Here is a 26034-nt window from a genome sequence, read left to right on the forward strand (position 1 = left end):
TATTGCTCAAACTATTTTAGGAGTTATAGATTTTTTTGGAATAACTAATAAAATAACGAGTGTCACTTTAGACAATGCTTCTAAAAGTCCAAAATTTGAATTTTTAAATTTTCCAAGTTTAAAAGTTGAAATTTAAACTTTAAAAATTTAAATTTCTAATTTTAAACTTTAAAAATTAAAAAAAATTAAATTCTGAAATAGCGATTCGGTCCGTCCTGATATGTACCGGACCAGGACGGCCATTATAGGAATTATCGGTCCATACCGATACCGGTTCGGTTCGATTCCGGACGGAACCACCATTTTCATGGCCGGTTCCAATGCAGTTCCGACAGATATCGGTCCGGTTGTCCCGATTCCGGTACCTGCCACGCATAGGTGAAATACGTGGACAAACTTAGGAGGCAATGTGTAGGATTTAATTAATATTGGGGACTAAAGTGTTCTTGCAATAAGGGAGGTATATTTCCACCTCAATCGTTAGAGTTACGGGTGTTTAATGCAATTTATTATAATTATTTTATTTTTGTACAAGTGTATTCTAAATTTAATGGCATTATTATTTGCTAATAAATCCCCAGAATAATAAATTACCTCAACAGCCACCAAACACTCTCTCCGCTTACTCTTTCTGAATCGCCGTTTCTCTCTCATTCTCGAATCTCCAGAATCCGGCCAACATGCATAGGCAATCACTCGGTTCACCGGGATCGAAGATTCACCTCGCACATGGAGTCGTCATCGTCGGCGGCAGGGACGACTCCGCCGTCGTCACGGCGGCAGAGTCTCAGAAGATAATGACGAAGGATCAAGCATCTCCGTCGTCACTCTCTAACAACTACGATGAAGAAGATGAACAAGTTCGCAAGTCAATCAAAGCTCTTAACAAGTCATTGTCCAGAGCTGAGAAGTACATTCATCTCATTCCTGTTCTCACCTTTCTCTGCTTCTTCATCCTCTATCTCTTCTCTCATAGTCCGTCTGATAAAGGTACACTTCATTTTATTCTCGTGATTCAGAGAAATAAGGAACTCGCTTCCTGATTTTCGTTTTTTTTTGTTTCAGATTTAGCTCAATTTCATGGATTTGAAGGTTTCGCCAAGCGTATAGGTATGTATAATGCACATTCTGTTTCGTCGTTTCGCAATTGATTTTTTCAATTTATATTCCAGATTTAATTCCATACTTCCATTATACTCAAGTATTCATCAATTTCAATCAAATATTCGACTCTAATAACTTCTCAGATGCTTTATCCGTATTTTGTTTGCCTTAATGAGTTCTCTTCTCCTTTTTGCTCTGTGTACACAGAATCAGCAAATATTGACGAGTTGCAGAGAGTATTAGAAATTGAAAAACCCGATGTTTTAGCGATCCGAAGCGTAAGGAACTTGCAAGAGATTGATAGACAGGATACAAATCATCGGCTCCACCGGAAACTCGCCGAGTTTTAAGCCGCTGTTTGTGCTTCTCACTCTTCTTTATTCTCCTTATATTACTCCACCACCTATTCACGGCGAATTCACCGTCGGCGGAGCTTTCTCACGTGCGTAACTCGTTCCCTGCCAATTTTACCGTTTCTTTACTTCAAAAAGTATTTACCACGCGTCTGTGCATGTGAATTTCTTATACTAGTAATTTTGGTTGTTTCTTGAACAAAGTTAAATTAGCCACGTATGTGCAGTGCTTTGTAAATATTTTACTTTACTTTATATGATGTTACCAAAAACAAAATATTCACTTCCAAGTTTTGGGTACGTCAATGGAAATTCCTGAGCTGGAGCTGAAAACTCAAAAAAGGAAAATTTTAAAAATTTGTGTATGTATAGAGTTATAAGTTATAACAAAAGATTTTGGTGAAACCGATAGTTTATTTTTCCCCCAGTATTAGCCATTTATCGTGTGTTTAAGTTGATTTATTTGGTCAACAAAACTGTAAAGTAAAAGATTTGATCAATCTTTAGTAATTTAAATCAGTACAATAACAGAGTATCAGTGATTGCTTGTAGTTGTGTCTGGTTTGAGGAGCGAGAAAAATTACTATACTAATGAGTTATGCCGGTTTTAGTCGAATAGCAATAACATACCCTGAGGAATTCGATGTGACTCGAATAGAGTAGAGTGTATTACTATCTTTCTAAAAGCAGAAAAACTATCTTTCTATAAAGATGTCGGTCTCTTAGTACTTGAACTAAAATGTATTAGCAGGACGAAAATAACTCTTGTATCAACAATAATATATATATTTATGATTCATGGTAAAGATTTTCTTATTAGCTTTCCGCTAAAAAATAAAATAAAGAAAATTTGAGGGTAAAAAAAGTTGTTATTGGATATTGGATAATAGGGAAGAGGGCAAAAGCCAAAATGTGAGGCAGGAGTGATTGTGGGAAACAGCTGGAAATTTCGTACCGTTAAGGTGCCTCGTGTTTCGTTTGGAATTTCCAGCTGGGAAAGACTTATTATACGTTGGTCCTATTTTAGTTGTAATGATAAAATTTTACATAATTTTTTTAAAAATATTAATTATATATTAATTATGAACATTATTTAATTAATTAATTTTTTAATTATATAGTTAAAAAAATATAATTAATTTTTTTTAATTATTTAAATTAATAATTATTTTTAATATACGTGACAACTAATATGAAATGGGTGAGTATATTAATATGCTAAATGCCCTATTGCCTTCTTCCCTAATTAATTATCCATTCTATTTTTACTTTCTCATCCACAAGTTCATCTTTCCTATGTGCTACTCTACCTCAGCTTAGTACACTTTTTCTTATGCCTTTCTCTTCTTTTTTTTGCCACTATTTAAGTTTTTCTTATGCCTTACCTATATATATATATATATATATATATATGATTTTTGAATCAGTTATTTTGTTCTAAATTTTAAAATTCATAATTTTCAAATGATGGTATTAATCTATGTTTATTTTCGAAGTGATTTTTTTCTAAGATTCAAATTAATCAAGTTTTGAAACGAATATGAAATAGAAAACAACAAAGTACACTTCTCAGTATAAATAACCCCTCCCCCCCTTTTTTTTTAGAGTAGAAAAAAATACTTTTAACATTTTCCTCAACAACTTGGAAGAATTTTTCTTCTGCAATTTTTCCATAAAATTTCATTGTCCATATGTAATGGGTGGTTGTTCATTTCCATTTTCCAATCTCAGACCTTGTCATATAAATTCTTCTATGTTTGGTAATTTCCCCCTATTTTTTATTTCTTTTGCGGACATATTAGGTGATTGAAGGATCAACATGTGATGTTTGGTCTAAGGCATGCTTTTAGTAACAATTTTTTTTTTATATATAAAATTATATGTGATCTTCATGTTGTCCATTGCCAAAAGTTCTTCTGTGCCTCTTATGCTAAATTATTTATATCCATGTTCCAATTTATGGAGTAGTATTTATGTTGGTGGAAAGAACAAATACTCAATGTATCATTAAAGTGTGTGCCTCTCGAACACCATCGTTATTTTTTTTTTAAAAATGACGACATAATCCATGTCCAGTTATGTGGACTTTTTAATTTTGTGCATAGACGAAATTCATAAATTCCAAAAGTAGTGAACCAAATCATGCTTAGCTAAGGAATTTCGTTTAGTTTGACGACAATGTTTTTTTTTTAGTTCAAAAAAAAGTTTTGAACTCTTATCATTTCAAAAGCTTGTTATAGTTCAGTGGTAGAACCTTTAAAAATTGAACTTGTTAAATTAATTAAAATTTTAAATTCACTTTTGAATAATACTTGTCCAAGATATAGCAAACTTGGCCTATTAGTAAAAGTCCAGGAAGCTGTCGTCGACTGCCCTTATCACAATAAAGAAAGCCATCACTCTTTCATAGTTTTTTTTAAAAAAATTAAAAGAAAAAAGAAAGCCATCAACCATTAATTTGTTTTCAAAAACAAAAGGTTGAACATTACATGAAAATACTTTTAAAATGATATATTTTTATATTTAATAATAATTTAATTTAAAACTTCTTATTTTATCTTAAGGGGATAATTTATAACATACAAATTAAATCACAAATTTATATTAAACTCTTCAATCAATTAAAAAATTTCACATAAATTAAAACAAAAAGAATTTTATTTTTGTTTCACAAAGTTTTTAATAGTATAGTGCTATAATATTATACACCAACAAAAGGTAGTATGAGAAAAAGTATATCACCAAATAGTCGGTGGATAAGTAACACAAGTATTCTCTCCTCCTCCTTGAGGTTGCAAAATTCTAACAAGCCATTGCGATAGGACGAAGCGTTTGTGTCACTACCAAAACTTAATTAACCTACCTAGCTGTCTTATATTCAGTGATGATTTTTGGATAATCTTGATTTTTTCTTTTTTGGGCCCATCCAGGCATGGGAGATTGGGGACCCCACTAATAAACTTTCGTGATTACACCTTTTCTTTAAAGCTGAGTTTTGCTACTTTTACCAATTTGGATACAGTGAAAAGTGGTTTCAGAAAGTTCCATTTTCTAATTTTAGAGGGAGGAGTTATTAGGGATGGAAATAGGGTGGGGCTGGACAAGGCAAACTCCAAATGGGGCAACACAAGAAAACTTCTAAATGGTATGGTATGGGGCAAGATAGGACAAAATTTTGTAAATCGTTAAGTGGGGTTTTTATGATTCTATTTTAAGATATGAGACTTGAATTTCACGGAGCTGATGTGGACTTTATATAGTCTTGGACCTCTTTACTTTAATAGTTAGTTTTTAAGACGTGTTTCTTCTTAAATTGTATTAGAGACAGAACTTCCTAGCAATTATAAATAGTAATGAACGAAAACGATATTAAAAATTTATTAAGGGGTAAAATGAACAAAAAATAGCATAGAAAGTTGATCACACCTCATAATCTGAATCATATATTTTGACTCTCCTAGCATCAAAGTTTGATTGAATTGCGTTAGAGCCATGATGGAATGTTCAAACAAATAGGGTAAGGACACTTATAAACTGAAGTTGAGCATAAATTGGACAACATTCAATATGGATTTTATAAAGTGAGATTTGGAGGTTGATTAGATTTGTCTCACTGGACTTGTCCATCTCTTGTTGGAGGATTTGTCTCACTGGACTTGTCTATCTCTTGTTGGAGGACACTCATAATTTGGCTGCACGGCTGTAATAAAACCCCTTTCACTGTAGCAACTTTGAGACGAAAAAAAACAAACAAACTTTGAGACAATTATAGATGTTCTTTTTTTCTTTGATGTATGGATCCGTAAATAGTAAAAGAAGAAAGTTAAGCCACCTCGAGTACCAGAGCTATTATGAATATTTTATCGCATATATTCAAGTGCTCAATTGAAATTAGGGGTAACAAAATCAAATTCAATTTGTCCAACTTGTTTAAGTTTGGATAGGTTATTGACTCGCTCATTATTGGCTCAACGGTCAACCCACTAAAAAATGGATTTTGTAACCCAAATTAGCTCATGAGAAATTTTGTCAAACTATTTTTACAAAACTTATTAAATTTTTTTCATATGTTATATATAGTCATAATATAGAAAACGATAATTTTGTTAGGTACAAAAATATTTTAAAAGGACAAATAAAATAATTAAAACTTGAGTTGGATTGGGTCTTGACTCATTTTATGACCTGTTTTGACCCAATTAACTTTGGATTGAGTTGGGTTGGGTTGAGTCTTGACCATTATGACCTGTCCAAGCATGACTCAACCTACTCAATTGCCACTCCTAATTGAAACAAGCTATAATTGAAATGTCTAAATGAAATTTATTAACAAATTTAAAAAATTATAATGTATTAAGACTATTAAATTCATGTGAATTCAGAAATTACCAGCTAAATTTGTCTCTGACCGCTGCACCACCTGTTGATATTATGACCGTGTTGGTAAATATGTTTATGAGGAAAGTTGAGTGGAAAAGTATAAGATTATAAAAACTTAATTTCCAAGGTGTCAAATGGTATTGGCTGTAGTTTTAATAATTGAAGTAATGATGTAGAATTTCTTTGTATTATATAAATTGAACCACCTGCTACGCTATCCAAACTTTTCATCATCCATCATTAAAGAAATGGTTAAATACTCGTAGTAGGTTGGTTAATTATGTCCTAATCCCAAACCATTTACCTTTTCTTTTATGGGGGATTGCAGACTTGCAGTAGGAATAAATGATGAGAGGTCCACTATTAATATGAAGTACTTATTCATTGATCAATTTCATGTTTGAGCTTTAAATATAAAGTCGTTTTTGATATATATTATTTTACTTTTAAAATGAGGGTTCAAGATACAAATTTAAATTAATCGGAGATCAAAGCAGATATCGAACACAGAGTAAAATGAGATAGTGAAAGGAGGCCATTATTTCAGGGACACGCCCTAGTTTTTTGTATGCCAATTTCTGGCCCTACTGATTCTTGTCACAAGTAAAAAAAGGTTTACTTTCAGATAAGCATCCTATGAATGGAGCTACTGTTTCCTTTGCTTGTGGAAGGATTCTTGTGTTTTAAGTCTTCTTTTTTTTTAAAAATAATAATTAATTAGTGTTTGAAATCTGCACTGAAGCCTTAATTAAATTTAGATCGCGTATTATAACGTCTATTTAAGGGTGATTCTTCAAACAAGATTTTCTCCATACCCAAGACTCATTCCCGAGACCACTAATGTAAGAGTGAAACAATCCACCATTGCACCACAATTCATTTTTGTTCTTCTGTTTTAAGTCGCAAAGATGCCACTTTCGAGTTTTTTTTTTCCTCTTTTTTTCCCCAACTTTTCTTGTTTTATCTTTATTTTTTGTTCGAGTGATGATGGATGGGTAATATACTAGAGAGAACTATAAGGAAAAGATAGAAAAGGGGAATTGTTATATGATTGGTCAACACCTATACCTAAGTAGCATAATATAAACCTACAATACAATTAAAATTCCAAATGGTAAAAAAAAATCTTTGAAAATGTTAATTATACATGTGGGGTGGGAAGGAGTGGGAAGGGGGTGGGAAATTAAAAGATGAGAAATTCAACTCCACCAACAACGTGATAATTCCATTAGCTAATCAAGTAACCTATTATAATTTTCTGCTCAAGGATTATACAAGGAAAGTAAAATTTGAGGGTTTGTTTTGCGGTTCATTTTCTTTTTTTTCTATGTAAAATTTGCAAACAAGTAATTTCCTAAAACATTTTAGTTTCTAGAAAGTATTTGGATCAAATTTCCTTTAATTTTTTAATTAATTATTATTAATTAAGTAAGTAAGTAATTGAAAAAAATTTAATCCGTGACCCGACCCGTTTCTTTCTTTCCCGGATTAATTTAAAACATTTCCTGCCTTTTTTCCAACGGATTTTTTCACATGCACCTTTTCTAAAAAGTTGCAAGCAGGCTATATATTTCTGTTGATCCTTAGAATTGTTCCTAACGAAAATTTCTGAAAAACATCGTCCTCTTCTTCTTTTCTGCACTTCCTAAAAACTCGTGTGATAGACAACTTTCGAGTGGTTCACAGTCACCATAATTTGTTGTACCACTATTTTGGTGAGTAAATCGTTCTATCCTGGGAGGAAAGATTCCAAAACCTTAGGTACATTGAGGGGAATAATTTCTTTAAGGACACACTGTACATTCAGCGGACTCGATTTTTGTTCTTACATAATTTTTCAAACACTATTCTTATTTTCAGTTTCTGCCCAGAAATTATTGTTACAGTTTCAACGTTTTTTTTTCTTTCAATATAGTTTTGTAACAATTAGTTATGGTAAATATTTATTAGCACTCAATTTTTTACTAATCAATAAAAAATGGCACATCTCTTAATTAATGTACATAGTTTAGTGCTTGTCGAGACAAAAAAGAATTCTTTAATATTTTCTATTTTAGCTTATTTTTATTTGGCTTATTTATTAATACAATCTAATTAAAAATCGAAGAGAAAAACTATTTGATTTACATGATTTGCTTACACATTACAACTTAGTTAAAAGTCCAAATTAGTTTTCTTTCGTAAAAGGTTAAGTCTAGGATAAGGATTTTTAAGTGTTAATAATAGTCCCACGGTAAATAATATAACTACAATAAATGTGAAATTTTAAAAATCACTAATGACAAAGTAGTTTTTATGGTGTTAAGCAAGACGTGGAAACTATTTAAAACTTTTAACTAAATTAAATACTAGAGTATCATGTTAATTAATATTCAAAGCCAAAATATACTAAAACTAAAAGTAATCCACTAATTTTTTATTTTTTTTAACGTAAATCAAAATTTACTGGAAACCTTTTGTATATAAATAATCAAATTAGGATTTTTTTTTAAAAGAAACGTCCTATTGTTTGAGTCGGTTTAGAACTTTTAAAGTGAAAAGAAAATGAAAATGCTCCAAACTTGGTACTTAGGTGATATAGTTCAGATTTTGAAAGTCAAAACTTTTTTGTTTTGATAGTGTATTAGGACATATAATTTTTAATTTTTTGAAAAATAATTTACTCATAAAAAATACTATAAATTATAAGAATTTACAATTCAAAATATTTAAAGTGGCATACACATAAATTGTGATCAAAGATTTTCTGGTTTAACTCTTTAAATTTGAATAATGTCATAAATTGAGACAAAGAAAAAATCAATAAGCAATTAGGGAAGTATAATAATTCAATTGATTAGCTATTAAAATTTTCACGTTGTTGATTGAGTTGAATTTCTCATCTTGTAATCCCCGTCCCCTTCCCAGCCGACATGTATAATTAATATTTCCAAAGAAATTTTTTACCATTTGGAATTTTAGTTGTAGTGCAGTAATTGTAGGTCTATGTTGTGCTTACTTAGGTATAGGTGTTGACCAATCATATAACAATTCCTCTTTTATCTTTTCCTTATAGTTTCTCCCTATTATATTACCCATCCATCATCACTCGAACAAAAAATAAAGATAAAAAAAGGAAAGTTGGGGAAAAAAAACTCGAAAGTGCCATCTTTGTGACTTAAAACACAAGAACCAACCTGAATTATGGTGCAATAGTGAGATTGTTTCACCTTGATCAGAGGTTTCGGAATTGAGTCCTGGATATAGAGAAAATTCTGTTGGAAGAGTCATCCCTAAATGAGCACTATAGTGCACAATCTAAATTTAATTGAGGTTTCAGTGCGAACTCCAAACGCTAATTTAATTTTTTAATTTTCTATTTTTTTTTAAAAGAAGACTTAAAACACAAGAATCCTTCCACAAGCAAAAGAAACAGTTGCTCCATTCATAGGATGCTTATCTGAAAGTGAACCATTTTTAGCTGTGACAAGAATCAGTAGGGCCAGAAATTGGCACACAAAAAAATTGGGCGTATCCATGAAATAATGGCCACCTGCCCACCTCTCACTATCTCATTTTACTCGGTCTAGAAATATCTTTAATCGTCAGGCAGGTGACAATGAACAGGTCGTAGGCATAGAAAACACCTTTACCAATCAAAGTCTTTTTTCTATTGCTTGACTTTCGATTAATTTAAATTTGTGTTATGAAACTTTACTTTAAAATTAAAATAATTTTTATCAAAAATGATTTTATATTTAAAGCGCAAACATGAAATTGATCACGAATGAATACTTCATATTAATAGTGGACCTCTTATTATTTATTCCTACTGCAAATCTGCAATCCCCCATAAAAGAAAAGTAAATGGTTTGGGATTAGGACATAATTAACCAACCTACCACGAGTATTTTAACTATTTCTTTAATGATGGATGATGAGAAGTTTGGACAGCGTAGCAGTTGGTTCAATTTATATAATACAAAGAAATGCTAATCATTACTACAACTATTAAAACTAGAGCCAATAACATTTGACACCTTGGAAATTAAGTTTTCATAATCTGATACTTTTCCGCTCAACTTTCCTCATGAACATATTTATCAATACTGTCGTAATATCAACAGGTGGCGCAGTGGTCAGAGGCAAATTTAACTTGTAATTTATGAGTTCACGCAAATTTAATAGTTTTAATATATTATAACTCTTTAAATTTGTCAATAAATATCATTTAGATATTTGAATTATAGCTTGTTTTAATTAGGAGTGACAATTGAGTAAGATGATTCAAATTTGGACAAGTTATAATGGTCAAGACTCAATCCAATCCACCCAACTCAATTCAAATTTAATTGGGTCAAAATGGGTCATAAAACAAGTCAAGACCCGATTCAATTCAATTTTTACTAAATTTTAATTGTTTTATTTGTCCTGTTAAAATATTTTTTTACCTAACAAAATTAACGTTTTCTCTATTATGACTATATATAACATATCAAAAAATTTAATAAATTTTATAAAAAAAAATTGATAAAACTTTTCATGGGCTAATTTGAGTTACAAAACCCAATTTTATGTGGGTTGACTGTTGAACTAACAACGAGCGAGTCAATAACCTATTCAAACTTAAATAAGTTGAACGGATTGAATTTAATTTTATCACCCCTAATTTCAATTGAGCAACTGAATATATGCGATAAAATGTTCATAATAGCTCTGGTACTCGAGGTGGCTTAACTTTCTTCTTTTACTATTTACGGACCCATACCTCCAAGAAAAAAAGAACACCTCTAACTGTCTCAAAGTTTGTTTATTTTTTGGGATAAAGACATAAATATCTTCTTAAAATATGACCGAAATTTTAGTGACACATATAAACTTAACAAAAGTTCTATTATTCTCTAAACTTTTTAAAAACAAAATAAATATCACCCTGAAACTAAATAACCAGATTCTTGAGTAGGGAGTGACATACACGCTCCTTGTCAGTCTGCCACGTATATTTTCTAATATTTTTTCTTATTCCATTAGATTGTTTTTTCGAATCCGCGCATATCTGGAGCTGAAGTGACTGAACTGTCTTTTTTTTCATTCTCTTTATTCTTAAATTGCTATTTTCCCTCCGTTGATGCTAAAAATTGAAGTCATTGGATTATGTGGTCATTCTGGAGCAATTGATGCTAAAATCAGTTGGAGTGTATTGTGTTAAGTTGGAAAAATGAGTTTAGGTAGAAAAATGAAAAACGAAAGTGCAAAAATTTCTTAGGCAGCCATTAACGCAACTTCAAGTTCGAATTGGGTTACCGCAAATGAACTTTGTTTTGAGTGGGTGATGTTTCAAAAGATTCAGAGCATCTTAAGGAATTCATATCTAAAATTTGGGTTGATTTCATGAAGATTTAAGATGGATTTGATTGAAAGAAAGACCACCATTAACGAAGCTTCAAATTTAAATTTTGGGTTATCGCACATAAACTCAGTTTCGAGTGGGTGATATCTCAATAGATCCAAAAAATCTTAAGAAAATCATATTTAAAAGTTGGGTTGATTTCGTAAAAATTTAAGATGGATTTGGTTAAAAATCAAATTTGAGGTTGAAAATGAATTTTATTTTCAGAACTTTCTAAAATAGGTATTTTGTAGCACAATTATAACTATCCACTTTTTAATGGCCAAATTCCTAATTCAATTTTAAATATGACATTTCCAATTTGTCGCCGGAGTTCATTTTCACGGAGTATTTCGTTTTTCCAATACGAAAGGTGAAAGGTAATAGAAGATAAGAATAAAAATAAAAATAAAAAATAAAAATAAAAAGTAGTAACAAATACATTTAATAAAAATCATATTAAAAAAAATATGCTTCTCGCTCTTTCAAAAAGGATGAAATACTCTCTTTGCCACCTTAGCGGTTAGGGAGGTATTTATTCCGTTTTAAAATTATTTAGGGGATAATTGAACTCTTAGATAAATTTAGGTGTATCGTTGAAATTTTGGATGTAGTTCCGAATACTTGTGCCTTATTTTTTTTTAATTTTCTCAAAGTTGCTACAGTGAAAGGATTTTTGTTACAGCAGTGCAGCCAAATCATGTGTCCACCAACAAGAGATAGCCAAGTCCAGTGAGACAAATCTAATCAACTTCCAAATCTCACTTTATAAAATCCATATTGAAGTCTAATTTATGCTTAACTTCAGTTTATAAGTGTCCTTACCCTATTTGATTAAACATTCCATCATGGCTCTAACGAAACTCAATCAAACTTTAATGCTAGGAGACCCAAAATATATGATTGGGATTATGAGGTGTGATCAACTTTCTATGCTATTTTTCGTTCATTTTACAACTCAATAAATTTTTAATATCGTTTTCGTTCATTACTAATTGCTGGGAGGTTTTGCCTCTAATACAATTCACAAAGAACCACGTCTTAAAAACTAATTATTAAGATGAAGAGGTCCGAGACTATATAAAATTCACATTAGCTCCTCACTAAATCGACGTTAAATTGAGAGTCTCTTACCAATCATAATAACCCCAATTAACGGTTTGCAAAATTTTGTCCTATCTTGCCCCATCCCATCCCATTTAGAAGTTTTCTTGTGTTGCCACATTTGGAGTTTGCCTTGTCCAGCCCTACCCTATTTCCATCCCTAATAACTCCTCTCTCTAAAATTAGAAAATGGAACTTTCTCAGACCACTTTTCACTGTATCCAAATTGGTAAAAGTAGCAAAACTCAGCTTTAAGAAAAAAGGTATAATCACCAAAGTTTATTAGTGGGGTCCCCAATCTCCCATATGCTTTTGCCTGGATGGGGCCCAAAAAAGAAAAAAAATCAAGGTTATCAAAAAATCATCACTGAATATAGGACAGCTAGGAAGGTTAATTAAGTTTTGGTAGTGACACAAATGCTTCGTCCTATCGCAATGGCTTGTTAGAATTTTGCAACCTCAAGGAGGAGGAGAGAATACTTGTGTTACTTATCCACCGACTATTTGGTGATACACTTTTTCTCATACTACCTTTTGTTGGTGTATAATATTATAGCACTATACTATTAAAAACTCTGTGAAACAAAAATACTATCCTTTTTGTTTAAATTTATATATGACGTTGTTTGAGTTTGATTTTAATCAATAATCAATTCAAATTGAATCATGAACACCCCTAAGCATGATGATAAAATCACTTATAAAAATATAAGTTAAATGTTTACAAAATTAAATACCAGTTGACATGAATATTTGATCATCCTCATTAAAATGTGACACAAAAATAATTATAATTCATGTGATTATATATAGAAAGAAATAGAAATAAATTGAGTGTACTAAAATTAAATACCAATATAAAGTTACCATTATGTGGTGAGCACTTTGTGGCACTAAGTAAACTTCTCATATTTCGAAGAATTGAGAAGAGATCGATCCCGGATCATTCATGTGGATGACCACTCTCTAAACCAACTGAACCATCCGAAAGACTACCAATGTAAAGTTACCAAATTTTTTAAAAAATAATACCAATATAATTAATATATCATCACCAAAAGATACCAGAGTACAATTCCAAAAGAATATAAATCAAACAAGTTTAAAACGATTTACATAGACAAAGCTTAGCTTGAAACGACTCAACATCTTCAATGGAAATAATAATGTTTTCTCTGGTTCCTTCCAATTGTTCTTTCAACATTAAGAGTTGATTCAAATTTTCACATCCTTCAACATTTATACCCTCCACCCAATTACGGAGAGCATTTCTCCTCGGGGTCGATGATGATTTCAACCTCGAGAAGGAGGATTCACCAGAAACAACAACAACATCAGAAACATCAGAATTTGAATGATGAAAATTTAGCCCTGACATTGATTGTTCAGTACATCTACTACTACTAGAAAAATTCCTCTTTATAGCAGAATTAACGTCTCCGCAAGTATAAGGCCTTCTAGTGGGTGAAAAAACAATCGAAGCAACACGAGAACCCGTCACGGATTCTAGTTTTTTTTAGCTTTTTGAAAAGCCCTTTTCGTCTTTTTGAGAATGTCACCATTCTAGAAGTTTCCTTTGTGATTTTCACCATCTCTATTTTCTTCTTCCCTGTGCCCATTCTCCTTAGTTTCCCCTCTGTTCTTCATCAAGAAGTAGCAGATTTTTCTTTGAAATTAAGAATTTGGTGTATGTTTATTTATATAGAGAGATTGAAAATCACATGCCTTTTAGGTAAGGATTTCTAAAGCTATAAGAATTGGTAGTTTCCTATTGAAATTGGTTCTCTTTAGTCTTTACCATGATTGCTTTCCTAATTTTTCTGTCTCTCTCTATATATATAAAATAAATCAAACTTCAGCTATATCACTAACAATTTCCAGTCATTTTCTGCATACGAAGACTTTAAAAAAAAATCATCTCCCTGGTCTTGTTAAAGAAGAAGGAACCCATACAAAGATTAGGAAATTTGCGAGTTTTCTTGATTTTGAAGGCTTTGAGAATGCTAAGATTTTACAAGAGATTAAAAGATACAAAAAATAAAAACATGAGCATTTACATGGAAATTTCTCTCGTTGCTTATTTTTTCTCTTAATAATAAATATTGAGAGTGAAACATAAAAAAATTATGTTTTTTCTTGATATGCAAGTAATACATGTATTAATAAATGATACTTTCAAGTACCTTCTTATCCTCAATAACTCCACTAAGTTATATATCCAGGGTGTCATTGTGACATCTAGTGTAATAAAATATCATTCAATGTGTATATGCTGAGGATTCTTCCATGAATTTATTCATATATTAAAATTAACATAACTTTATGCATTGTTTGGTTACCAAAATGATTGAGCGTGGGGGGCATCTCCACATAACATCTAGCATAGGTTATACAATGATTGGTTGGGTTTTTCTCACATAAAACATAGCATCTATTTGGTTCATGATTTTCTTTCCGCATAACTACTAATACATGTTTAAATTATGATAGAATTATGTATTATTTTGTGCAGGGTAAAAGGTGGATTAAATAAACATTACATAACTAATCCATACATCACTTATACCTACATAACTATTCTTTGCATAAATACCTATATAACTCTTACCAGCAACCAATCGGCCCATTAGGACCAACCGCAGCCTTAGAAATTCAAAGATAAAGGGTCCATCCCTCTACTCTTCTCTACTTAAATACCTTGCTTAGTTCACATGGTGAAGAACTCGACCTAAGCCACAATTCCCTCCACCTTTATCAGTTGAACTAAGTCCTTAAGGCGTTTTCCCATGAATTTATATCTTGGAGACCAGAATCAAGGAAGAGGGTAGAAAGACTCATCAACTTTATGCAGGGGTTACTATTTGTGACTTGACTTGTCCCCTTACTTACCTAGTCACTAGCAGTTGAATCAAGGTTCAACATAACTACCACCCAAAACCAAAGGCTTCAAAACTGAAGTCATGTCATTCCTAAGTTGTAGAACTAAGAGTATCAAATAGACGAGAGAAGAAAATGGTAGTGATTAAATCCTTTGAGCAACGTTGGGTCAAGAAGTGGGCATGGTGATTGACATAGAATTTCTAAATATGTAACACAATAAGCAAATCTATTTGAATTCCCCGCAAATAAAAAAATACACAAAACTTGAAGCTATTATAAACTTGTATAACAAAGAATTCTTAATAGTCTGAAATTTAAAAGGAAGCAAAAGCACATACTTAACATAGAATATTAAACCAGGTTGTATGTACTCATGTGAAGAACATCTGCAGAACTTCGACCAAACATTTAAAGCAAAACCCGATTCAGATATTTGTAGTGTAGACTGCAACATAAATGTTAAATACCTGGAATAATTGGGCATTCCCCAGCATAGATGAATTGAACCACTAAAATATAAACACATGACAAAATTTCATTAGATTTTCCTATACTGCAATCTTAAAAAATTACTCCACACACTACTAAAAAAGTGCCCTGCTTCAAATTTGGCCGGTACAGGATGCCCTTTACACTGATAAATACTCTGCATTTCGCACCAATGAACTGAAAAGTATGCTAAAACTGCCAAAAGGGAATCTGCAATGCCAGTAAAAAGAGTTGCCCAGCAACCGCCTCACTCGATGTAAAACACAATTTGAATGTTAGGTCACTCACTCTCCAGAAATATCCTTCAATACAATCTATGGAAATTTACTGAAGTCAAGAGGGATGTCTAATGCAACTAGCAAGAAAGTTGAAGAACCTTTAAGTGCAAAAGGGTGGGAGCATGTGTATGTTTGTCAAGGCATAACACAAGAATTACAAAAATTAATCTACTAGAAAATATCATTGATATTCAATTCAATCAAATTCTGTAGCAGTAAAAAGTACAAATACAAAATAAATCATCTAGAAATTGTGTATTGAACATACTGTTTTACACTTGCCATTTCTTTATAAACCAGTGGATTGCAAAATGAAATGTAGTAGGAGGTGTAAGTCCTCAAAGATACTTACAGGGCCTTCAACTCAAAGGACTAAACCTTGTGCTGGTGCAGGCTTGGCTGACTGATGCTCCGTGAACTCAGAAGCTTTTGGAGACTCAGATAAATGAACCTGTGCAAAATCAGTAACCATTTTCTGTCTTTGCTCATCCTCTGTCATTCCCACTTTCTCTTTCGTCATCTGGCCTACTTCCCCTGCTGCCTTAGCAACTTTACCAAAAGCGCCTGCTACCCAAGTGGTCCCAGTGAGTACATACCGGTTTTTCATAATGGCCGATCCAGCGCTACTAACTTTTTGCTCAGCTGCAGAAAATGCTGATTTTGCTTTATCAGAAACTTGGAGTTTCTGATCCACTTCTCGAACTTTTTCATTAACAATGGAAGTACCAATGCTTATCTTCTGGGTGAGACCAATTTTTTTGTCGAGAGAGGCCACTTTAGCAGTTGCAGTTGAAGTCAACTGGTGTTTCACATCAAAAGACTTTGCTTTGCCCACAGCATCTTTGCCTAAGATATAACCTTTTGCGAGCATGCTGCTAACAACGTCTTCTGCTTTCTGAAAAGCGGATTCTGAATTACCAGAACTTTTATTTCCTGTTGGCTGCAGATCACAAATATCATATAAGATAAGTTTTTTTTCATGTTCAAAGGACACGTCAGTATGTATGTTTTTTTTCTTTTTACCACTGATGCTATAAAAGCAGTAGGAGGAAGCTGGTAAACTGGATCCAAAGTCACTGTAACAGACATATCAACTATCGTTGCACCCTGAAATAAATACAATCATACTATTGAGAACTCTTTCGTGTTTCTATATTTGTAAACACTCAACATCTACGGCAATGTACACATTAAAAGGGAAAAGTGATATAGTCATAAGGATTAAAATGAGAACTACAAATTTATCTCACAATTTTTGCCACTGACTCTCTTAAATGCTTCAAGTAGAGTCACGATGCATCAGAATTTTTGAGCCCTTATAAAAGAATTTGCAGGAAAAGATTCGAAAGAAAATAAAATCAACCAGTCTGAAGAATACAAGTTTGTTGCATAAGAATTACATCATAACTGTCAAGAACCTTTTTAAGAAGAATTGTCAACACATAAGCTTCAAATGTTACAGGGTAAAGGTCAGCATTGAGGATACATGACACTGTTCAGAAATATAGTGCCTTTGGCATAATTAATACCTCACTTGCATCATAATAATTAAAATCGTAACTTAAAAGAGTTTAGATCATTTCAGGACAACTGCTAAGGCTCACACCCAAATCTGTGGACTAATGGTCAAGGAAGCTGGAAAAAAAATTGCTAGAGACAGTGTTCGATTCCCAGCAAGGGAAAGAAAAGCTAAGTGATTTCTTTCAATCTGTCTAAGCCATGGTAGGCAAAGATACCTGCTATCCGCCATGGCAGGAGGATGCAGGTACCTAGGGGAATAGTTTAGTGCACCTTGCTTGACCCAGAAACCAGTTTTAAAAAAGACTTTTGTCAAAGGTTGCACTGATGGATTGAATACCCTCTGATCCTAGAAATCTCAACAATACCTAGGAAGAGAAAGAGAACAACATGAATGGCCTTTCATTTAAACCTTCACACCCGCATGGACTCTATGCTGACCTGAAGTTAAACTTCCAGCTCAGTGTTCAGTCTATTTACCAAGTGCTAGCTCGTGTTAACATTCCATTGACCACTCTAACATCTTCCCTAGAACGAAAAAGGATAGAGAAACTTTTACAAGTACCTTTCAAAGTTTTGCAAGTATCTGACAATTTTGTAGATCACCAGACTCAACAGGTTTTGATGGTGAGACAGCATAACATCAAACGTATGAGCAATTGACATTAGGAGTAGATTTAAGTTTGTGTTTATTGAACATAAAATGAGATTCTTCCATATTCAACATGAATCACGAATGACTACAATAGAACACCTTCTTCCTTTCAAAACTACTGGTTCAGCCTTGCACTTCCCTCCTTAAATCTAACCTATTTAAACAGAACTATAAACAATTCCAACAGCCCTAAGAAAGTTTATTTTCCCCTTTCTCCAATATCATTTATATGATAAGTTTTCTTGGGAACACTAATATGGTGAGTTAACCAAAACCAAACTCACTCCTAGAGTTTTTCAAAGGGCAGCCTGCATTAAAATCATCTGCCCTATCAATCAAACTCTCATGCTTAGATAAGCATTAAGTGAGAACCTGGACTTCTGCAGTGAAAACCGAAAGCAACATCCCTGATGCCAGGCTATGTAGTAGCACATTATTTCAAGAATTAAAATTAGCTTAAACTTTTAAATGAAAAAAATAAAGAACTGACTAATGAATACATACAATGGCCTCAGATAAAAAGTTTTTTTTGTCTAGCAATTGTAGCTAAAGCCTAAAGTCATTACTTCATATCTTTATATAGTCAAACATAAAATAAAAAATATATATATACATACAGTCAAACATGGTAAAGAAAGTTATCAGCAAACAGCATATTAACGAGACAAAAAAGGCAAGGGACCATAACAGAGGTTCGTTACCAGAAAAGAACTGTTCTAGCAGTGAAAAATACCATCTCAGTTTCATGCTCAAATGACTAATAGTAATTCACCAGGACAATAATGAAGAAAATAATCATGAATACTACTTGATATAAATGCATATAGGAGGAAACATTGTCGCAATGGTTAATCTTCAGATTTCAGATTATCAGCTTGATGTCCCAGCCACAGATAAGCATAGTGTAAAGAGATAGGGAAACAAATTGTAAAAATTTGACCGATAGGGAGAACGATGATAACTGAAAGAAGAACTGCAGTGTCAGCTCCCTGAGAATCATTGAACGTAACATATGCTATTTGACTTCGTTCAGTATCACTACAAAGTAAAAAAAAATGGTGTTAATGACAAACTAAAAGAATTAGCACAAAGAAAATGGTAAATAACCTCAAGAGCTAACCTTTGCATCTCAACATATTCAATTTCACCAGAGAAGGAAAAGAATTCCTTGATATCACGCTGTGATGCCCCTAAGGAGACATTGCTGACTTTAACAGTTTTCACCTGCTCAGGAACCAGAAAGCTGTCAAGAGCTTGGGAGACAGACTCATCAACATTTCAGTTATATACGTAATTCACAATAAGACATACTTGGACAACAGTTATCATCCTTTAAAACAAATAGAAAAAGCAACATGTTTAGCAAAACGATCATGCAAAGATGTGTAATAATAATTTAAAATGAACATTTGGGACTATTAGGAATAAGATATGGTAAGAGAGGTACTTGGCTTGAAACTTATCAGCAATGTTTGAGCATTAGGCTGATTGATTCTGATTCAATGATAAATTACACCTGTTTATTTTGATCCCTTTTTGTAAACTAATTAACATACTCGCCCAAATCCACTGGTCCTATTCAACATGTATTTGTCCATTTTTGCTGCTTACACTGTTAGAAATGTAATTTAGTGATAGTTTATACTCTTTCATATCTTCATTTTAAATTAGACAACCCCAACTTGTTTGGGACTGAAACGGAGTTGTTATTTTAATACTCTTTCACACCAAGAGTAAAAGCAATGTTTTCTGAACAAGTCATTTTACAAGAATGTGTTGAAAGCAATTGGATTATCAAATCAACTTTTATTTGATATCTCATGCATGAAGATGCCCTTGGCCTAAAAGATGTTGTGCATCCACTCGTGACTTAGCATTGCGTATGAAGAAGTTGGTCTAACTTCTTTGATCTCGTTAGACACAATATTTCGCATGATTGACACCGAAATCTAGTAAACTAGCAGTGAAGTTGTAAAGGTAGTATTATACTATAACTCAAATCTGAGAATGGCCAATCTTATCCCATTCAGCCTCCCCCTCCCAACACAAATATCTATATAAGAATATAATATTCCTCGTATAAATGGGTTTTTTTAAAAAGAAGTGATATGGCCTTAGGATATTAGTCAAATTATCCAATGCACGTCACTATATTCATAACCCAAACAATTTGTTTTTGTATAAGTTCAAATCGTTTGTGCAAGAATCGTTTGATTTGCATGATCCACAAAATAGAGGATTCATCAAATTACAATTATTCTTAAGCTGGCTGGACGTCAAAAACAAATTATATACAAGTACATGAATGATACAGCCCCGAATAGAGTTGACTGAATGTAAAGGATCTAGTCCACTCCAACTAGTTTGAGATTCATACTTAGTCAACTAATGATATGGTTTCTATATTAATCAAATGCAGAATATGTCGCATATAAGCCAGAACTCCGATGGTACACAAAATTTGTTCAGATGAATAAGGCATAAGACTAACATTTGACCAGAAAAATTATTTAACAACTGAATTTTTCAAAAACGCAAATCTTATACTTTCATATCTACTACAGCAAAATTGCCAACAATGTCGCTTATACTCCTTTTGATCGCTTCAACTTTGACCATTCAAGCAAATCAATAACAATTTACGAATAGCATAAATATATCAAAGATACCTAAAACAGCTAAATTAGCTTGTAATTGAAGTAATTAGATACTTCAAAATATCTCAATCTGGAGCTCAAAAATAATCGTAGCTGAACTTCGACAAAAGGGATCAATAGAAGCAACATCCAAAACTATCAAATCAGATGAATATACAGAAGAAAATTCGGCTCAAAACTTGAAAAACAAAATCACAACTGGAATGCTCAAAATGTAGCTTATAATTGAAGTAATTAGATAGTTCAAAACATCTCAATCTCAGAGCTCGAAGATTTAAGAAGACAAAACAAAATCGCAGCTGAACTTCAACAAAGGCAATCAATAGAAGCCACATCCAAAACTATCAAATCAGATGAATAGACAGCTATAAATTCAGTTAAAGACTTGGAAAAAAAAATCGGAACTGGAATGCTCAAAATGTAGCTTCTACTCACCAACATTGCAGCAGTTCGATGAGAGATCGGAAAAAATCAGATGTTGAAGAGAATGATATGCACTGCAGTAGAGAGAAGAGAGGATTTATGAGGATTTCGGAGATGGGGAAGAATTTGAGGGTTGACGGAGTTTAGAAAATGGAGAGCCGGCGAGAATTAACGGCGTTGACGGTGATGACCTTTATTCAAAATTGACGCCACAACTGAATCCTTCGATGTTATTTCTGATATCATTTGATTTAATACATGTACAAAGAAAAAAATTTGAAATTCGTAATCTAAAATCATTCAGAAATATTATGTGAGGTTGAAAATTATTTCTTTAAAAATAAAAAAAATAATTAAAATTAGATTATTTTTAATTATAATAAAATGACATTTGTTTAGATGAACTAAAAAGAAGTGTTAGTTTTGTCATTACAGGCCGACACGTAAATATAGAGAGATGACCTTTTCAAAATTGTTGCCCTGAGCCCACGACTATTAGGTAGTGTTTGAAAAAAATTTAAAAAATATTTAAAAATTTGTGTTTATTTATTTAATTTGTTATTATTTGATAAATATTTTTGGCAAAATCTCCAAGTTCTCAAATTCTAAAAAAAAAAAAGTAGAACTTGGAAATTTGAGAAGTTTTTAAATTTTAAAATAACCCCAAACTTTTATATTTTTATAAAAACATCAATTATTTATTAATTTCAACGAAATATTTATCTACCAATTTACTCCATTAATATGATCAATCAAGATTTTATAAAAAAATAGTTTGGTATTACCTCCTCTGGAAAAGAATAGTTTGAGTAACAAAATTTGGAAAAAATAATAATTTATTTTTAATTCGATTAATGTATTACTCTTGCCTATAATGTTATTTTGTTGTTGTTGATAGTTATCAATTACGTTATAAGCTTTTTTTAATGGAACGTGTTCATTATAAAATGATAACACAAATCTATGAGTATTTTAAATAATTTTTAGAACTTACGAGTAAAAATAATATTTTTTGAAAATTCACCAAAATTTGAAAAAAATTAGGGTCAAACGCATGGTGCAATTTCACCAAAATTTCTCTCAAAAATAACTTACCAATAATATTTGGTAACTTGGGGCCAAACAGAGCCTTAGTCAATATTCTAACTCAAAAAAGTCAATTTATCAACTCCTTAACGAGAATTTTTATCTAGTCATTGTTTATCAGAAGAATGACCATTTATAGGCTTATGTCTACTTAAATGGCTCATATATACCCTCACAGTTATAAAAGTTGTTCACATATATCTCATCGTTATAAAAATAGCTAATATATATCCTTTTCATTTTAAGGAAATGAAAAAAATAATTTTTAATTTTTTTTTAAAAACCATGTATGGGGTTATACATTTGTTTTGAGAAAGTAAAAAAAAAAAAAATATATATATATATATATATATATATATATATATATTTACACACACATACATGTAAAAAAAATTAACAAAGTTTATGGGTATATATAATCTTTTTCACATATGAATTATTTTTTGACTTCTTTAATTATCATTATTTGAGTTTCTAATTCTTAATTTATTTTTATTGTTTCATTCTTTGGTGTAAATATAAGAGAAATAAAAAAAAGTGTGAATGGAAAAAAGAGAAAAAATAAGAAAAAACTTTAAAACTATTTTTTTGCAGCTATATTGTAATTTAAAACTAATTTTTTTGTTGTTATATCGTAATTTAATTTTTGTATCTATAAAAAAATTGGGGCATGTATAATAAATTTTACAATAAAAGTAGTGAAAAAAATAAATTTGACCATTAAAATAATAAATTCAAATTAGCCGTTGAATCCAAAAAAAAAATTACGTGTGACAAAAATCAAATATACCCCTATATGTATTATTTTTATAATAAAAAACTTTTAAAAAATAATTTTTTTTTTCACTTCTGTTAAAAGAAAAGGGTATATATAAGTCATTTGTGTAACAGTAAAAGCATATATGAATCACTTTTATATTGAATAATATATCAACTTTAAATGACAAAATTGAAGGATATATCAAACATTTTTCTCCTATTACATACACAAGCGGTCATTATAGTTAAAAAGAATTTTGCCTGAAGGTACCATTTTACTTAATAACACATTCTTAGAAATGATTCCCACCTTCTTTTTTTATCCTTTGTTGCCTAGAATCGATAATCTTAGGGTGAGATAGAGGATGTATGCTATTTAAACAAATCCTTTTATTTTTTGCGTCTACGACTTCCACTTAACGGGATGCAAAAGATTTATTTTATCTACTATTTTCGGATAACTTTGCATATATTTTTTTTATAAAATAATATGTTTCGGCAATTTTAAAATAATGAAGGAGTTCGTAGTGCAAAAAATAATTAAGATATCTACTTAATTTGTGTCCGTTCAAATATTCATTTGTTAATCATTTTAGGATGATCTTTTTCATAATTTAAAATTAGACAAAAATATTTTTATCTAAAATTTTTAAATTAAATATTTTTATCATTAAAATCTTTTTAAAATATGTTATAGTTAAGATACATCTCTCATATATACATGGACTTAAACTCCTAGCACCTCATAAAATGAAAACCATTACAAAATATTCGTTTGTATAATGAATTTGATCATATAAGAGGATTAAATTTACAATTTTATATTATATTTGGCCAATTTTTTTAAAATATTGAAGTGTTGCACCATTGCTATGGAATTTTCTCTCTTTCTCTCTATAAAATTATTATAAATCTATATATAATATAAACGAGAAACATAGACATGGTGATGTGGCATTCTTTATGGTCTCCATTTGCATTTATTTATTTTTGAATTATTTTGAATTTTTTCTTTAATTTTTCATTAATTAATTTGTTTAAGAATAATATTAAATTGTTTATACTTATTAGTTTAATTATATGTCATGAGTTACAAAAAAATTTCATTCAATGGTCCCCGCTAACCGCTTTTGGTCCCAAATATATATATATATAATGTGTGAACCGTCTTTGCATTCTCTACTCTCAACTTACTTTTACCTAATTATATGACTTAACTAATCTATAAATAACAATCACCTAGAGAATTGTTAGATGGTCATTTTTGCTTTCTCCTTCTTTTTTATTAGTTCATATCTTTTTCTTTCTTTTTACTTTTTTCATGGACCAAAGAAAAGACATATAGAGAAAATTAAAGGTGACATGGCAATATGGCATCACTTTGATAAAATCAAACATATATTTTTCAGAATTTCTTTTAGTGTCATAATAGTCAAATACAAGTTTCATTAAGATGAAGAAGGAAGTTTGATGACAATATTGAAAATTTGTCAAAAAAAAATGTTGAAATTAGTTTGGTATAAGTTCATCAAAGTGAAGAAAGAAGTTTATGGCGGTGGAAGATACATTTCGATGGTGAACTAATTTGATAAAGTAAAATTTTAAAAGATTTACAAATATATAGATAGATACATTTTTTGTTGCTCATTTTAGTATTTTCAATTAGTTATTTCTCCAAATACATAATATGTACCTCTCAAAAACAAGGTTATATTATAAAATTTTACATATATTGTTCTCGATGTTGGTGTTTATAAATAAATTATCATAAATTTACAAGAATTTGAATGAAAGTCGGATCACCAATTTCGAATGCCTCAGCATCATTGCATTTCAAGTTTAGAAGACTTTAAGTGTTCTGTGCAAATTTGCAAGCCAAAATTATGAAACTATGAAATTACTAGCCATCCATATTTTTTAAAAAATTAAATGTTACAATTTTTTTATTTTTCGTAAGCTAATTAACTTAATTACTCTTTTTGGGAGTAATACTATTCTCTATGTTGTAATATCCATAAAGTACCATAACTTTTAATTACATTGCTTTTGTATAATTTCCAAGAATAATGAGTTTGTAAAGTATTTTAATTTGATTTTTCTTGATATATAAAAAGGGCAGCCCGGTGCATTTAAGCTCCCGCTATGCGCAGGGTCCGGGGAAAGGCCCGACCACAAGGGTCTGTTGTACGCAGCCTTACCTTGCATTTCTGCCAGAGGCTGTTTCCAAGTCGGGGTAAAAACTAAAACATATAATTCAGTGAGATTGAAAAAAATATTTTCTGAGTGTTCATTTTAGATTGGTCTCCAAAAACTGTGGAGTTGAATATGACTAAATAACTATAAGATAGCCAATAAATCTACATATCCCTATAAAAGTAGATATTAGAAAAGTGATATAGCATCTCACTTTGAAAAAGAATCTTATATATTTATCTTTTTTCTCAATTTTCATTATATTTCTATTTATTTATTTATTTTTATTATTATACAAAAAGAATTGTTAATTACTACTCCCTCTATTTATTTCTGTTCTTAGTTGTAAAAATTTAAATGCCTTAAAACTTACTACTCCATTTATTTCTATTCTTTATTGTAAAATTTAAAAGCCTAAATATTTACTATTTCAACTTTTCATTTACTATTATATATATATGATTTTTACTTTTAAATATTTTTGTTAATTTTTTCTCTCCACCTCATTAATTCTCGTAATACTAAAATTAACATTCATATTTAGATAATTAGCATTTGCTAATACATATTGTGAATGGAGTAACTCTTCTTTTTATTAGGCCACAATAATTGTGAAATGTGATTAATTAGTCTTAACTTTACATTTTTCATCTTCCCTCCCATCATTCACCCACTTCAATATAATTATCCTTTCATTAAAAACCCCAAACTCCAAAGTTATCAGAAAATAAGATCCTTATTTATTACTCTTAGTATTAATTTTTTTGTTAGTGGAATGATTCTGGTC

At 31.0% G+C, this 26034-nt stretch overlaps 2 protein-coding genes and 1 pseudogene across 2 annotated transcripts; 1 reads left to right on the plus strand and 2 right to left on the minus strand.

Moving 5' to 3' along the window:
- The first annotated feature begins 547 nt into the window (after positions 1-547).
- LOC129888459 (uncharacterized) lies at positions 548-1897 on the plus strand. The gene is made up of 3 exons (XM_055963436.1): positions 548-990; positions 1066-1110; positions 1312-1897. Exons 1-3 carry the CDS (start codon positions 681-683, stop codon positions 1452-1454), a joined length of 498 nt encoding a protein of 165 aa, XP_055819411.1. The 5' UTR covers positions 548-680; the 3' UTR covers positions 1455-1897.
- Positions 1898-13190: 11293 nt separating this feature from the next.
- On the minus strand, positions 13191-14077 carry LOC129888460 (agamous-like MADS-box protein AGL61; annotated as a pseudogene).
- A 2033-nt stretch (positions 14078-16110) lies between these two features.
- On the minus strand, positions 16111-21521 carry LOC129889644 (binding partner of ACD11 1-like). The gene is made up of 5 exons (XM_055965041.1): positions 21222-21521; positions 19250-19353; positions 19092-19167; positions 16980-17063; positions 16111-16896 (listed from the first exon to the last, which is right to left on the minus strand). Exons 1-5 carry the CDS (start codon positions 21225-21227, stop codon positions 16321-16323), a joined length of 846 nt encoding a protein of 281 aa, XP_055821016.1. The 5' UTR covers positions 21228-21521; the 3' UTR covers positions 16111-16320.
- Positions 21522-26034: the final 4513 nt, after the last annotated feature.

This window comes from Solanum dulcamara, chromosome 5 (genome assembly GCF_947179165.1).
Source record: "Solanum dulcamara chromosome 5, daSolDulc1.2, whole genome shotgun sequence".
Lineage (NCBI taxonomy): Eukaryota > Viridiplantae > Streptophyta > Magnoliopsida > Solanales > Solanaceae > Solanum > Solanum dulcamara.

Coding starts and splice junctions, on each gene's coding strand:
- LOC129889644 (XM_055965041.1), bottom strand. Junction 17,064..19,091: donor ACACTGCAGTTCTTCTTTCA/GTTATCATCGTT, acceptor TATTTATTTCAG/GGTGCAACGATAGTTGATAT. Junction 16,897..16,979: donor CTGCTTTTATAGCATCAGTG/GTAAAAAGAAAA, acceptor TGTGATCTGCAG/CCAACAGGAAATAAAAGTTC.
- LOC129888459 (XM_055963436.1), top strand. CDS start 681: ATGCATAGGCAATCACTCGGTTCACCGGGATCGAAGATTCACCTCGCA. Junction 991..1,065: donor TCATAGTCCGTCTGATAAAG/GTACACTTCATT, acceptor TTTTTGTTTCAG/ATTTAGCTCAATTTCATGGA. Junction 1,111..1,311: donor AGGTTTCGCCAAGCGTATAG/GTATGTATAATG, acceptor CTGTGTACACAG/AATCAGCAAATATTGACGAG.